Source organism: Olea europaea, unplaced genomic scaffold, assembly GCF_002742605.1.
Source record: "Olea europaea var. sylvestris unplaced genomic scaffold, O_europaea_v1 scaffold1632, whole genome shotgun sequence".
Taxonomy (NCBI): domain Eukaryota; kingdom Viridiplantae; phylum Streptophyta; class Magnoliopsida; order Lamiales; family Oleaceae; genus Olea; species Olea europaea.
The window spans coordinates 138,034-152,271 of record NW_019233965.1 but is presented as its reverse complement, the minus strand read 5'-3'; the positions used below and the strand labels follow the sequence as shown (position 1 = coordinate 152,271).

Sequence of the window (14,238 nt, the reverse complement as noted above, 5' to 3'; positions counted from 1 at the left end):
GTAGGAGAGAAAAGTGGTCCAAGGAAAGTAAAAAATAAAGGTGGAAAATTCGGGGAGAAAAATCAACAACAAATATGTACTTGGAAAAAAAAATAAAAAAAATTGCCCAAAACTCCCAAGCAGACACCAAGTATACACCGATTTCTGCTTAGGTAGAATTTGTATTAGCTGAAATCAGCAAAAGGAGTAGAAATGAAGAAACCAGACAGGCATGGAAATAAAACTTCACTTTCAGTAAGGTGATCAAATTCATCAAACTTTAAAGCTAGAAATTGGAAAAAAGAACGGAAAAAAAAAAATAGAAATTCTCTATCACCTTTTGGTGTTGATTCATCTTCGTGTACTGCTGGAACATCTCTCCAAATCTCTAAGGCCCGATTCATTGTCTCCCTCACAACTCTCACCTGTTACATCAAAGAACAAGAATTAAGAGTGATAATCTTCTCTTAGAGAATGTTTGGTCGACCAAAAAATTTTCCAGATTAATTTTTAATTTCATAAATAAATTATTTTACCTTGTCAAATCTTTTGCTATTCAATGTAGCTACACAAGAAGCCTTGAACTCCGGCAATAAATCTCTCTCCGACGTGACCAGCCTCTCTAAGACCTCTGCCGCCGCTTTTCTGGTGGCCCAATCTTCACTATTCAAGAATTCAACGGCGGTGGAAATCAAACAACTCAATAAATTCTTGCTTTTACCAGCACCAACGCTCACAATGCTACCAATGAGTACCAATAATGAAGATTTAGCCTTAAAACAGTCACTTTTCACTAATTTCAGCAGCCTCTGCAAGAGCGTTTTCAGCTCCATCGTGTTGGGTTCCTGCGCCGCCTCCATTGCGGCAGCTAGGCAGAGCGAAGCACCGATCTGCGAGTTCTGGTCTTGCTCGTGGAAAAGAGCGTCTACAAGGGGCTTGAGAATGGCGGAGAAAGGCGGTTTTGTGACGTGTGTGGTGATGGAGGTTATCGCATCGACACAGGCGGAGCGGACGGCCGAGTCGGGGTCGCGGAGGCGGCGAAGGACGGAAGAGAGCATCCTAGAGAGGTGAGGCGACAAAGCGTCACCGTGGGAAGCGGATAGGATTCCAAGTAGGCGGACGCATTGGCGCCGGACCGGAGACTTCTCCGACGAGTCAGTGGCGGAAAGGCAATTCAAGAAAGGTCCAAATGATTCAGCCGAAAGAGTTCTAGCTATGGACTCCAATTCATTGGTAGCCATTGAAAGAGTGTCTCTGTCTGAGAGTTTATAAAGGCAACTGTTCACACGAGTTTTGATATCGCCGGAGGATTGTTTTATGATAGCCATGAGGTGGCAATATCGATGCAATGACGAAAACGAGTGATTTTTACGCGGTGGTGAAGGGTGGTGACGGAGACGGAAATGGTAGCATGTTGTGGTGGTGGAAGAGCAACACAGAAGTTTGAAGGGTGGACTGTAATTGGGAATTGAACGGGCTAACTTAAAGAACGTGTTGCTGAGAGTGGGTTGCGTGGGGTGCGTGAGGGAGTGAGGGTTAAAAGTTTTGGGGAAATTGCTCTATTGGTCCTCAACTTATTGTTCTAGTAGAAAGTTAGTTTTCAATCTTTAAAAGATGGCGAGTTAATCTCAATTATTTATTTTTGTAGCACAATGGGTCCAATGATGGAACTGAAATCTTATGACAATGACCTTTATATAGGCCCATTTGGTACCCATTTTTATAAGAATAAAAATAAAAAATATAATTGTTACAGTATTCACACAAGAGTAAAAAGTCAAATATATTGGTTTGATATGATAGATAGCAGTCACATTTTTCATTTTTGTGACCAAAAAAGGGGATGAAACGAGGGCATAATACCACATCTCGTCTCAAATTGGTCTCTAGAATTATCGGTCCCTAATATGTTGCTCTACCATAAAGCTGATCACCAACCTTTAAAAAGATGCAATTTGTTGATACGTTAAATTGTTACGTCTCTTATAAAAATATATTTTTACTTTATAAAGACATAAGTCCAAGTAGATAAACAACACCCAACTTTATATAATTTAGTTCATATTTGATAAAACAAAAATTATAATTGTATGCGATTGGTTCATTTAGAAAAGTAAATTAAAATTCAAGTCAAAGTCGACAATATTTTAATTTCGTATTTTACGTGACCTACAACTTTACAACCATACATTTAATCAATATTTATCAAAATCTACTAAAATTCTAATTTTTATCTAGTTTAAGTTCGTGAAAAATAAAATTTATCTATATATTTCATATGCTAATCACACATTTTAAAATCAATCACAATCATGCCTTAAACTTATAGAAGATTTGGCCTAAATCTGGCCATCATTTTTTAAAAAAAAAAATTCATAAATTGTTTTCAATCATACATTTTATAAGATCTACATTTTTTATCAACTTTTCTATTTTGCATTTCACGAATTTTTATCAAAATTTACATGTTTTTAGCTAAATCAACAGTGTCTTAATAGAGTCTTGGACAATTTTCGTAGTTGTGCAATAATAATTAAAGTTAGATGATTACTTTGCTCTCTTGTGAACATTAAGGATAAACTTTGTACTTTTACAATAAAATGAGGACCAGAATGAAATTATACCATACTTCTTTGGTCTAAAAATTACCGATTCAGCCGAGGTATCCCGGTTGAGTACAAACTCTACTTTCTGAAAAAAAGAATAAGCATGGGAAAAGTGAAGTCTAATCTATATGTACTATTACGCGCATGAAGGGCAAAATCTTGCGCCAAATCCATTAATACTATTTTTTGGTTGCGCCAAAATCGGGAGCCAGTTTTATTTCTCAATTTTGCTACAAGTATATAAAATATTTGATAGAATTTTAAAAAATATTTGATTATTTTTTATTGATTTTTTAAGATAATAAACACAGAAAATAAACCATACAAATACTGTCAATACAGCACATGTATCATTTTTGTCAATAATTCTTTATTTGTATTTATTTAGGAATTAGTCCAATGTCTACTCAAAATATTAGCATAATTATATTTATTTTTGCCGAAAAATAGATCATAATGGTTGAACTATGAATTGATGACAACTGTGATTTTTTACAATTTGATCATAATTCAATTTTCGTAACAAAAATAACAACATATATTAGATGATCTGATTTGGCCAAGTCGAGTCAAAACGACTATAACAACTTAAGATTCATTTTAGGGAAAGGAGAGCGAGGGGAAGAGGGGCATCAATGGCTATGAGGAAAAAAGCATCTAATGGAACTTTTAACTTTAGTTGCAATAGAACTAGTGCTGGACATGATCTGGTCCAATTCGGTTCGATTTTAACGAGAACTGAACTGGATTCGAAATTTTCAGGTATTTAGAAGTGGAGCCCTTGGGTTCAAAATTAATTATAAAACTATTCGAGTTCGATTCCATTCGATTCCCAAACGCCGCATTATAATTAATTTTTTTTAATATTCACAGAATTACATTAATTCAACTAATGATATGTTCAATCATGGCTCTTATAAAATAACGTGGTCTAATATTATGTGTCTTTTACGTCTCTATTTGATGACTTCATAAATTTGATTGTTAAAATTATAAGAAGAGTAAGATAGTGAGCTCAAAATAATTAAGAGATGTGTTGTCGAATTTTAATTCGATTTCTTCAAAACGGTATAAACGATACTACGGTACAATAACATATTTAGATAAAATTTATGTCAATTTGATTAAGTTGGATTTGAACTGAAAATTAGAAATAGGAAAATCATATTTTTGAATTTAAACTAAATTAACTAGTTTGCAAACTTATTTTAAAAATTAAAATAATTTGGCCTATTTAAAATTATTTAATTAAAAAAATTAGGAAGATTCGATTCTTATTCGGTTCTTGATCTAAAACTGATAACCGAACCCGTCGATTTTCGATTCAGATATCCGTTCTGATATTTAACTTAAAAAGAATCGCTTGATTTGATTCGGAAGCTTTGTTCAGCCCTAAATAGAGTAAATATCGTAGTCTTAAGATATTACCTGCACTTGTGTTCTCTCTTTCCATAAACGAAAAAGTATTACCTATCAAAAAATAAACCTCCCAAAAAGTTGTTTCAAATTTACTAGGAAAGTAGTAAATCACCGCTCACTTGCCATCATCCTTGCTCATCTGATCAAAATCTATTTTGTCTTTATCACAAAATCATTTTTTTGTGATTGATGATAACATTAGATTTGCACATATCCTCCTGAGTCCTAACTATCAAGTTTATTCGAGGACATTTTTTGTGATTGATGATAACATCAGATTTGCACATATCCTCCCGAGTCCTAAGTATCGAGTTTATTCGAGGACATGTGAATATCTTTTCACCCACACTATAATTAATGTTATTTTCTTAACTCGCAAGGGAGTTTTAATTTTAAAATATAAAAATTCTTCAATCATTTATGGTCAAGAAAATCCAATCTGCTACTATCATGTGCAATAATAGAATGCAAATTCCATTCATTGATAACATGTGCGATTCCAATGGAAAAGGAAAAAAAGACAAAAATAATAATTTTAAACGTTATTTAACATGTTTTTTCAGCAATAATCCCATGTAAATTATTCTTTCTGAAAATTCATTTTAATGCACTTTTGAATTATTTAATGGGCACACAAACACATCATTTTAATCTTTCTTGTTTTATTTTCGAAAAGGCATTAATTGCGTGCGTGACAAAGATTTCGTTAAAAATTTTAGCTGGATAAGATTGTGATAAGTTAATAAAATGTTTATTTAAAAAATTGACAAAATTGTAAATCACATGAGTTGTGTATGATACAAATTGAAGTTTGATCGGTTAAAATTTTGATAATAACAAAATAAGTAATAAGTAAAACTTGCAAATTTTATTTATCTACATCTTTTGAATCTTGAACGTATTGTGCTTTAAGTGGCTTGACACGTTTGTCATGAGTTTTGTGTGACGAGAGCATTTAATATTAAATATTTGTCGCGATATTTTTGTCTAAAGTTATATAATTGTGCTTATATCTTACCTATGTATAGAGATACTGGCGCCCCCCGAGGCACAATTCAACTGGTGGATCAATCAACATTGTCTCGCTTTCAGCGGAAGGGTGGAGAGTCCGATTCCTGGTGGGAACCTGCGGTCAAATATTTGGTATGGAGCAATCACTGTGGAGGAGGGTCTCTTGTGCGCAGAAGTGTACAGATAATGGGAAGAACTTGTGATCCAGTTGAGGCATAAATCGCGATTTACCCCTTCCAAAGTTCTAGGAGCAAGGGTTTTGGAGGTCCAGGATTTAGTCTAGTGTCAATTGGGATACTTGGATATCAAAAAAAAAAAAAAAAAGATATTACTGGCATTAAGACTCGATGTGCAGATATGGAAAAACGTCAGCAGTGAATAAATGCATCCAATTATTTCTTGAATTGGTAATAATGTTACTGTTACGTGATGGCCCCGGATTATTAACATCTATCTGGGTAAAGTGGAATTGAATAGTGATTGCAGGGCTCCCATTGACAGATATCAATAAGCAATGACAAATAAAATTACTCTAATTAGGAATTGACTACATTGTTGACTCAAATTATGGAAAATTCAAAAGATAAGCAATTAAGCCCCTTCGGCAAAATTCATAAATTATTAAACATTATTTTTAATCACGCAATTCGATGAATTTACAATTACTATTTACCTATTCCATATTCATATTTGTAAATACAACCGTTCATAAATTCTACCAACCAGATTATAAGTAATTTGGACCAAATTGAGTTTTAACTTTTAGAAAATGTTTATTGTACATGATTATTTATAATTTTTTTATTATAGATTGATGAGGGGACAAATAGAAAGTGGTAGAATTTTTTATTTATGTGGGATATTCGGAGGGGAGGGGACAGGATGGGGGACTTCACTTCTGGCCGGGTATGGGTAACTAGGGCTACCCCACCGGTTTATTTATTTATTTTTTTTTAAATTCAATACTTTTAACGGAAAATTTCATGAAAATTCATTCGTTTTAATAAAAGATGACAATTAAGATTATCTAAAGAATATGATAAACAATAAAAACATTAATTTATCAAATATATTTGAATAACTTAACTTTTAAAAATAAATAAATAAAATTTAAAAAATTAGTAAATACATTATTGTCTCGCTTTAATGAATATGGATAATAAAATGAATTATTAAAAATTAAATAAAAAAAACAGTAAACAAGGCAAGGGCCTCACCTTAAATGGGTAACGGGGTGGAAAATTACCCGAGGTTGCTGGGCAAGAGAGGTTGCCCCAACTCCGTTCCACCCCTTTGCCATCCTTAACCATTAAAGTGTCTGTCCTGTCCAACCATGTCTCTTAGGGGACATGTAAATTGGAGTAGGACAACTGAATTTAGTTCTCAACCCTACACCAATCAATCCAGAATTGAGTTTGCCATTGTTTTGTCTTTATTTTAAAAATTTTATTTTCAATAACATATTTTATGGAATTCACAATTTTTATTATTTTTTAATTATATATTCTATCAATTTTTATTGGAATTTCGTTGAAAATCAAATTTTTAACTAAATGAAAATAATAATAATAAATAAATAATGGATAATTTGACAAGAATAAAACGAAACAGCCCCCCAGGACAGAATTGCCATCCTGTGCTATGATTGGTGGATTTAGTTATCGTTTTTTCATCTTCTGTACATGATTGGTCAATGGACGGTCAAACTGTCAGCGTTCCAGTAGTATATATCGTGCTATCCAAATGTTTCGCGTTTATTTATTTTGAATCTGGCAATTGGATTAAGAGGGGTAATAACCAAGGTGCAACGTAGTTCATACTTGGAGCTTATTTTTCAATCTTCCGTGTGTGTGTGTATTTATTTATTTATTTATTTATTTATTTATTTAAATTAATTAAATAATGAGGAATGCCGTTAGAGATGGCAACGACCCTTTAACCCACGAATTCGACTCAGGCTCGTGGCGAGCCGAGCTCACGAGCCACTCTTGAGCTCGTGATTTTATTTTTTATTTTTGTAAATTTACATATTTTTTCACGAACTCACGAACTCGTCAAAAATGGCTTATGGGGTTGACGAGCCAAGTAGGCTCGGCTCATGGGATTGAGCCCCTTGTTCGGCTCAGGCTCGAGCTCGTCAAATGACAAGCCCGAGTTTTAACGAGTTGAGCGTTCGAGCCGATGAGCCGTTCGGCCCGTTTGACATCCCTAAATGACGAGCCCGAGCCGCTCAACCCATTTGTCATCTCTAAATGCCGTTGTCTCGACTTCGATTTTTGCATCATTGAATTCTCATTATGGGTTATATTATTCCAAAGAGCTGGTTAAAGCAAATATATAGTAATTGCTTGGGCTCCATTTTAATGAGTTTTTGAGAAAAAAATATATTTGGAATATTAGGTTTTTTGAAAAATGTGTGGTTAAAAAAGAAAAAAAAAATAGATTTACATATAATATTATTTTATTTTAAAACGTTTGGTTGAAAAGAAGAAAGATAAAAATACATTTTGAAATTAATGGGGCTCAAACAGGGGCATAAATGGATCTAGGTAAGTAAATTATAAATTTTATTTAAGAAAATCTAATATTGACATGACGTAGTGAAATCGAACCGCACATTATACGTAATTGAATTATTCGAAAAATATAAGTCACGTTGACCTAAACGAAAGTTGAAAATCTATACATATGTCAAAAGAAGCATTGGAATTCAAGAACAAAAAGAACAATATAATTTCTTGTATACACGAAGACGAATTGACTTCAATTTTTTCACATGTCAAACTCTTCGCTTTAAAGTTCACGTCGAACCTCATATAAAGAAACTTGGTACGTGAATGCTCATTCCTCACAATAATTGTGCACGTAAAATTCTAAACTTTTTTATACTATATAATCACACATTCTCTAAAAATAAATTACTTTTCATGAAAATACGTTCTGGAAAAATCTCTAACAGATAAGAAATAATGTAAAATTATTTTCTACTGAAAATTCGAACCCGACTAAAAAATAAGATAACCAGGGCTCCATGGTATTGGAAGGTGTATTTATAATATTTCTGAGGAAGAGAGCATGTGAGGGAGAGATGGGGCGGCATGATTTTTTAATCCATTCAGGACGTGACACTGCAGGTGGCCATTCAAGAACCGAAAATTCGAGATTCCTTTAACATATTCTCGGAGTTTAAGTGAAAAAATAATTATTGGATAATGGGAAAAATTCCCGTTTTATTTTTTTATGAAATTAGCATTTCTTAAAGGAAAATTAGCATGCTTGAAGTGCTTATTAAGTGATTATCAATTGTATCTTACAAAGCCACTATTTGACAATCATTATTTTTAAAAAATATAGTGATTTTTAGGAGAATATGCAATTAAAATATTGGAAAAAAATTTGAGTTTACGTGCAAAATATTTTATTGTGTGAATGTGTTGTTGGAAATGTGTATGTAAAAAAAATGGATTTTTGAAATAATGGTTTTTAAATTGTATAATTTATTATTGATGAAAGTTAAAAATAAATTACTCATTGAAGATTATTGCAACAATTGCTTTTAGAACAATATTCCTTTTCTACATAAAGGAAAAGACAATTAAATAAATATAGTCAAACATAAAAAGTTAACTAAAAGTAAATAAATTAGTACTAAATGTCTCTACCTTTTAATGTTTTTTGCAAAATATACAACCTTTCTTTTTTGGCAATTTCGCCGCGACTTTCATCGTTCATTACTAAAAAAGTCTTTCCATTAACCTACTGTTAAATACTCCATTAACTCAACAAAAAATACAAATTTTCTTTTCAAAAAACCAAGGGTATTATAGTTTTACCTAATTTTTCATCGGCCTTTTTCCTCCAATCAAAGTTAACTGTTCAAAATTTAAAGTAACACAAAAATAATTTAAGCAATTATTCCACTAAGTAAATAAGAAATGACATAAAGAATGTTGTATTTCACCTTGAGAAGAACAATGGCTACTAAAAAATACTGGATTACTCATAAAATTTGGAACGATAAATGAAGAGATTGAATATGTGATCGATAGATAGGAGATGTTCATCTCCATTTCTGTACTTTTTAATGGTGTAAATAAGAGTAAAATAAAAATAACAGTGGCAAATGTGATGCTTTCAAAGTTAATGGATAATATAGTCTTACCTAAATTTTCTATTGACCTTCTTCCTACATTCAAAGTTAACTACGAAAAAAATTTATACAATTATTTCATTAAGTAAATAAGAAATGATGTGAAGAATACCGTATTTTACCTTGAGAAGAACAATGGCTACTGAATATTGGATTACTCATAAAATTTGGAACGATAGATGAAGAGATTGAATATGTGATCGATAAATAAGAAATGTTCATCTCCATTTTGTACTTTATTAAGGGTGTAAATAAGAGTAAAATAAACATACCGGTGGCTAATGTGATGCCGCAAATAATCTACCATATTTCAATGGTGAATGGCCCCATAACATATAAATGGAGAGGATGAATTGGACCTATCTTTTCTTTTTAGCATGAAATTGAACTCATGATAATCGTCCCTACCTATTACGTTTTACATGTAACAACCCTATTTTTTAATATACTTAGCGAAAAAATCTCTATCTTTAAGACTAAGTCGCATAAAACAATCATATCGTTATAAAACGAAAGATAAGGACGTTTTGTACTAATTAACCTCTTTGTTGAGTTAACAAAACATTTGATGGGAAGTGAATGGAATGGCCTTTTCGCAATGAAGGTGAAAGTAAGGGTGAAATTTATTGAAAAAGAAAGGTATCGCGTTATGCACAAAAATATGGTAAAGTGGGAACTGATTAACCTTAAAGTAACTTTTGATATCCTTCAAATTATCCCTTACCTTCGTGCCTTTGTGTCCATAATATTGGAAACTGACTTAAGAAAAATTACTTTTTTTTGTCATTTATTGAACAAAATGTGATGCATGTGATGATGATAACGATAGAAGTAGACTGAAGTCAGTGATTGCGGCTTTCTTAAATTTAGGCATTCAATTTCAATTTATATGCCTATTTTGCCAAACAGGCCCTAATGGTTCTCAACGATTGAACAGAATGGCAGATAGACAGAGGTCGATGATTACGGCAGACTTAAATTTGAGCATTAAAGTTCAATTCATATGCATGTTTAGCCAAACAGTCCCTACTTTGTCTCAGCGATTGAACAGAAAGGAAGACCAAAATGGTGTAAAGGTGAATATATACCCCCTTATTTAACTGAAGATTATAAATCATGTTAGATTGTGAGTGATAATTGCAAGTGCATTTATCATCTGCTTTTAGAAAGACGAAAGTGACAAGCACAATCCATGCGACTTGTTTGGAATGAGAAAACTAACTTTTTTTTTTTGTCAGATTTGCTTTATACCGTGCTGTCTGTTGTCTCTTCGCTTCCCATGTTGTTATTTATATTATTGATCTACAGCATACTTAGATATTTAAAATTACGTAAATATTAAAAAACTGTAATATAGTCTCCACCCAACTCTTCTTTACATGTGCTTCAATTTAAATGTATTTAAAAAAAGTAAATAAAAGAAAAACTGAGATATCTTAATTACTTTCTTGTCCATAAAATTCTCTATGGGACAAGTACAAGGAAAGCCGCCCTAATCCCACCCCACCACTTTATAGTCCCTAAGTAGACACCTAATTTTACTTACATAAATGCGTTATGCACACTTCAATTTGTCCAGTCTAATTCTATGTCAAGGCTTGAACGATTAGTAAAAATGACAATATCTTGAAAGTAGAAAAACTGAGATATCTTAATTACTTTCTCGTCCCTAAGATTCTCTATGGGACGAGTACAAGGAAAGCCGCTCTAATCCCACACCACCACTTTACAGTCCCTAAGTAGACACCTAATTTTACTTACATAAATGCGTTATGCACACTTCAATTTGTCCAGTCTAATTCTATGTCAAGGCTTGAACGATTAGTAAAAATGACAATATCTTGAAAGTACCGAGTACTAAACTTTCATCTTAAAAGATTAAGAAGAATAATCTAAACTCTTTTATTTCTATGCTTAAAAAAAGTTGTAATGATTTCACCTCGAAAAATTCCTCGCTTGACGAATAATTCAAAAATGGAAGTATCTTATAATCGAGAACAAGTTATGAATGATTTGATTAATTTTGATACGTTGTTGCATTTGAAAGTTGAATGAATACTCTAATTAGACTGTGTATGGTGTACGATCATTTCCACTTCCACTTTTCAAGCTCGGTCAAACCCATTATTATGTCTGGAGAATTTTCATATAAAAATTACAATAATTATTTAAAATTATATAAAATCAGAGAGCAGGAACCAGCTGCTGGTATTACAGACTTCTGTGTGCTGGCGCTGTCTTTGCTCAATTCAATAATTAAAAGCTTGATTAGTATGTCTGAAAAATATTGAAATAAGTTAAGATTCAATTCAATATTTCAAGACTTGAAATTATTAGCTATTTATTTATTATTTCTTAATCTGTTTTAAATAAGTTAAGCTTCAAGTCAAGGAATAAGACTACCCAAGTAAAAGTGCCGCAGAATCATGCCTTGTGGGCACAGGATAGAGTGTCAAAATTTTATTTTATGTTCAGATGACAATAACAGAACAATCTTCCTTCACGTGAAGAAATTTTATTTTAAGGAAATTTGGTCTGAAAATTATAGGGTATATTATTTTCAGCTCAGAAATATGATTTGATGGAAAAAAATATTATCAAAAATCATAATTCTAAATTGATTATGTTAAAATGAATTTTAAGAGCTCTTTTTCCAAGCTCAAGGTGAACATTAATTTACTAACAAAAAATATTTCACACAAAAAGCCTCGATTCCAAGTCAACTGTCCCATTTGCCTTTATTAAATTGAGTCTTCTTCGTTTTCTTTCTCGTCACCCCAATTTCTTCCTTGCGCTCTTCATTCCCCATCTCCCTAGTATTATTTTATTTTATTTTATTTTTTTTTGTCAGGAGCTCGAGGAAAAAGGAAGAGGGGATGCAAAGGAATTGTAATAAATCTTTCGAGCAATCCATGAGAGAAGATTTTATTAAATGTAATTGTTTTACATCCATAAAATAAGAGCACTCATTTTACGTCATTGTTTAATATTCATTATTTTCACAATACATGTTTCTCACTCTTCTTTTATATTCTCTAATTAAATAATATTACACGTAATTCCAAAATTTTTCCTTATTTTTTAACCATACATCTCTATCGATCTACTATTCCAAAATGCTTTCTCAAAAGAAAATGGGGCTCAATCAGGCTTATAGAAATAGTTTGAGTTTCTCCATGTTTGGTAATTAGTAAAGGTTTCTTTTACAAATGAAACGCGTTACTTAAAAGTAATCAAAATCAAACATAATCGCAAAGGCAATATTAACATTTTATGAAATAAATAATTATTCCCAGCAGAATAATGGAAATTGCTGCAAATTTGTTTAAACCCGTTAATTGGAAGTCAAAAATGACTTATAATTTGGTGAATTTTTTTCTAATTCACTATATTTAGCAAAAAATAAAATAAAATGATTTCAATAACTATATTTGACTAATAATTTTGAAAATGTGACAATAATATGACTATTTATTCCCTAGTAACTACTAACTAGTCCTATGATAACGATATATATGTCCCTTCGCAAAGAAACATGAGTAATCAATTTAAATAAACATGTGGTCGACCATCGCAGAATTCTTTCACAATTGTTGTTTTTGTATTGCATACACAATTATTTTCCCTCCTCGATGGACACTACCACATGCAAATTTGTTTCATTATATCCAGATGAAGTTAGTACCAAGACAACATGGGCATTATTTATGGCGATAAGGGAGGCAAATTCACAAAAGGACGTTCTCTTGTATCTTGTCCCATTGTCACGTGACAATTTGGCATTTCCTGGAATAGATTTTATGAAATGTCCCTTTTATAACCTTGTCTATTTACTTCTTTGGGGATAAATATATACCTACCGGTTAGAGATTTGTACATCGCATTTCGTTATTGGTATTGGATATTATGTTGAGTCTTATTGAAATAGAATTTATTGAGCGGAGCACGAGTCACGAGGGGTAGTTTAGAGCATATACAATGTGATTTTTGAAAAGGTTGAATCCCAACCTTAAGGGCCCCCCACCCCACTTCTGGAGTATCGTAAGGGAGGTAAATCGCGAGATGTGTCCCAACAGATCAGGGAACAAGAGCTTGTCTGTACACTGGTGTCCACAAAGAGTCTAATTCCATATCTCAGGAATCGAACCTTCACACTGCAACTGCCAACAAGGTTAAAACTACATTTCTCTTGTCCTTTGCACCACAAGGTTATGCCCCGGGAAGACATACAATGTGATTTTTTATTACGATAGACAATTGTCAACCCAATAGTTAGGCTAGCAAAAGTAATAGAATCTTACTACAAGTACAACAATTTTGACATTATAGTTGACAGCCCTCTCACATACAAAATGTGGGGCTACGATTAAAATAATCGCATGCCCCACGATTGTGAGAGTGCTATAAGTGTACATCACTGTACACACACCAATTTCCAAGTAGTTTTAGCATTAAATTGATAAAATTTCCTCTCATAATAGATGATATATAAAGCTATTGAATTTTGAGCTTTAATTTTTTCGTATTTTATTCATATATTTCCTTCCCGTTTTGTTTTGGGAAAATCACAAAATACATCCTCTATATATGGTATTACCTTACATTCCTTATGTTTTTTATATTTACACTTTGCTAACCATGTTTTAAAGTATGGCAATAAAATATAACTTTTGCTAAGAAATATACAAATATGCATGAAAATAGTTATATAGATCAAAATACCCATAATAAAAGTAACAAATCACACCATTTGTATTACATTATTTTAACTCTTTTTTATTCTTCAAAAGTTTAATTACTAATTCATTTTTATAGATAAAATAATTTTTTTACTCATTCATCTGTCGGTCCTTAAATTAATATCAACGAGTTTTCTCACTACATCACTAACATATTTTTTTTTTCATTTTAATTTTACACAATATTTTACATTTTTATTAATTCTATATATATATTCTTTATCTTCTACGAAACTTCCTCGCTAAAAAAGATAATTACAATACATTTCAATAATATTATACACGCATTCTTAATAATTTTTTAGGTTGTAAACTATCGCAATTTATAATGAAT

The 14,238-nt window shown here is 31.9% G+C and overlaps 1 protein-coding gene across 1 annotated transcript in view; it reads right to left on the bottom strand.

Annotated features, from left to right (window-relative positions):
* The window catches only part of LOC111377287 (TORTIFOLIA1-like protein 4), a 5,426-nt gene extending 3,959 nt beyond the window's left edge, over positions 1-1,467 (bottom strand). Inside the window, exons 1-2 of the mRNA XM_023000364.1 lie at positions 516-1,467; positions 317-404 (exon numbers count right to left, since the gene is read on the bottom strand). Of these exons, the coding sequence (XP_022856132.1) occupies positions 317-404; positions 516-1,307 (880 nt within the window). The 5' untranslated portion in view covers positions 1,308-1,467. The remainder of the gene's footprint in view (positions 1-316; positions 405-515) is intronic.
* Between the last annotated feature and the right edge of the window lie 12,771 nt (positions 1,468-14,238).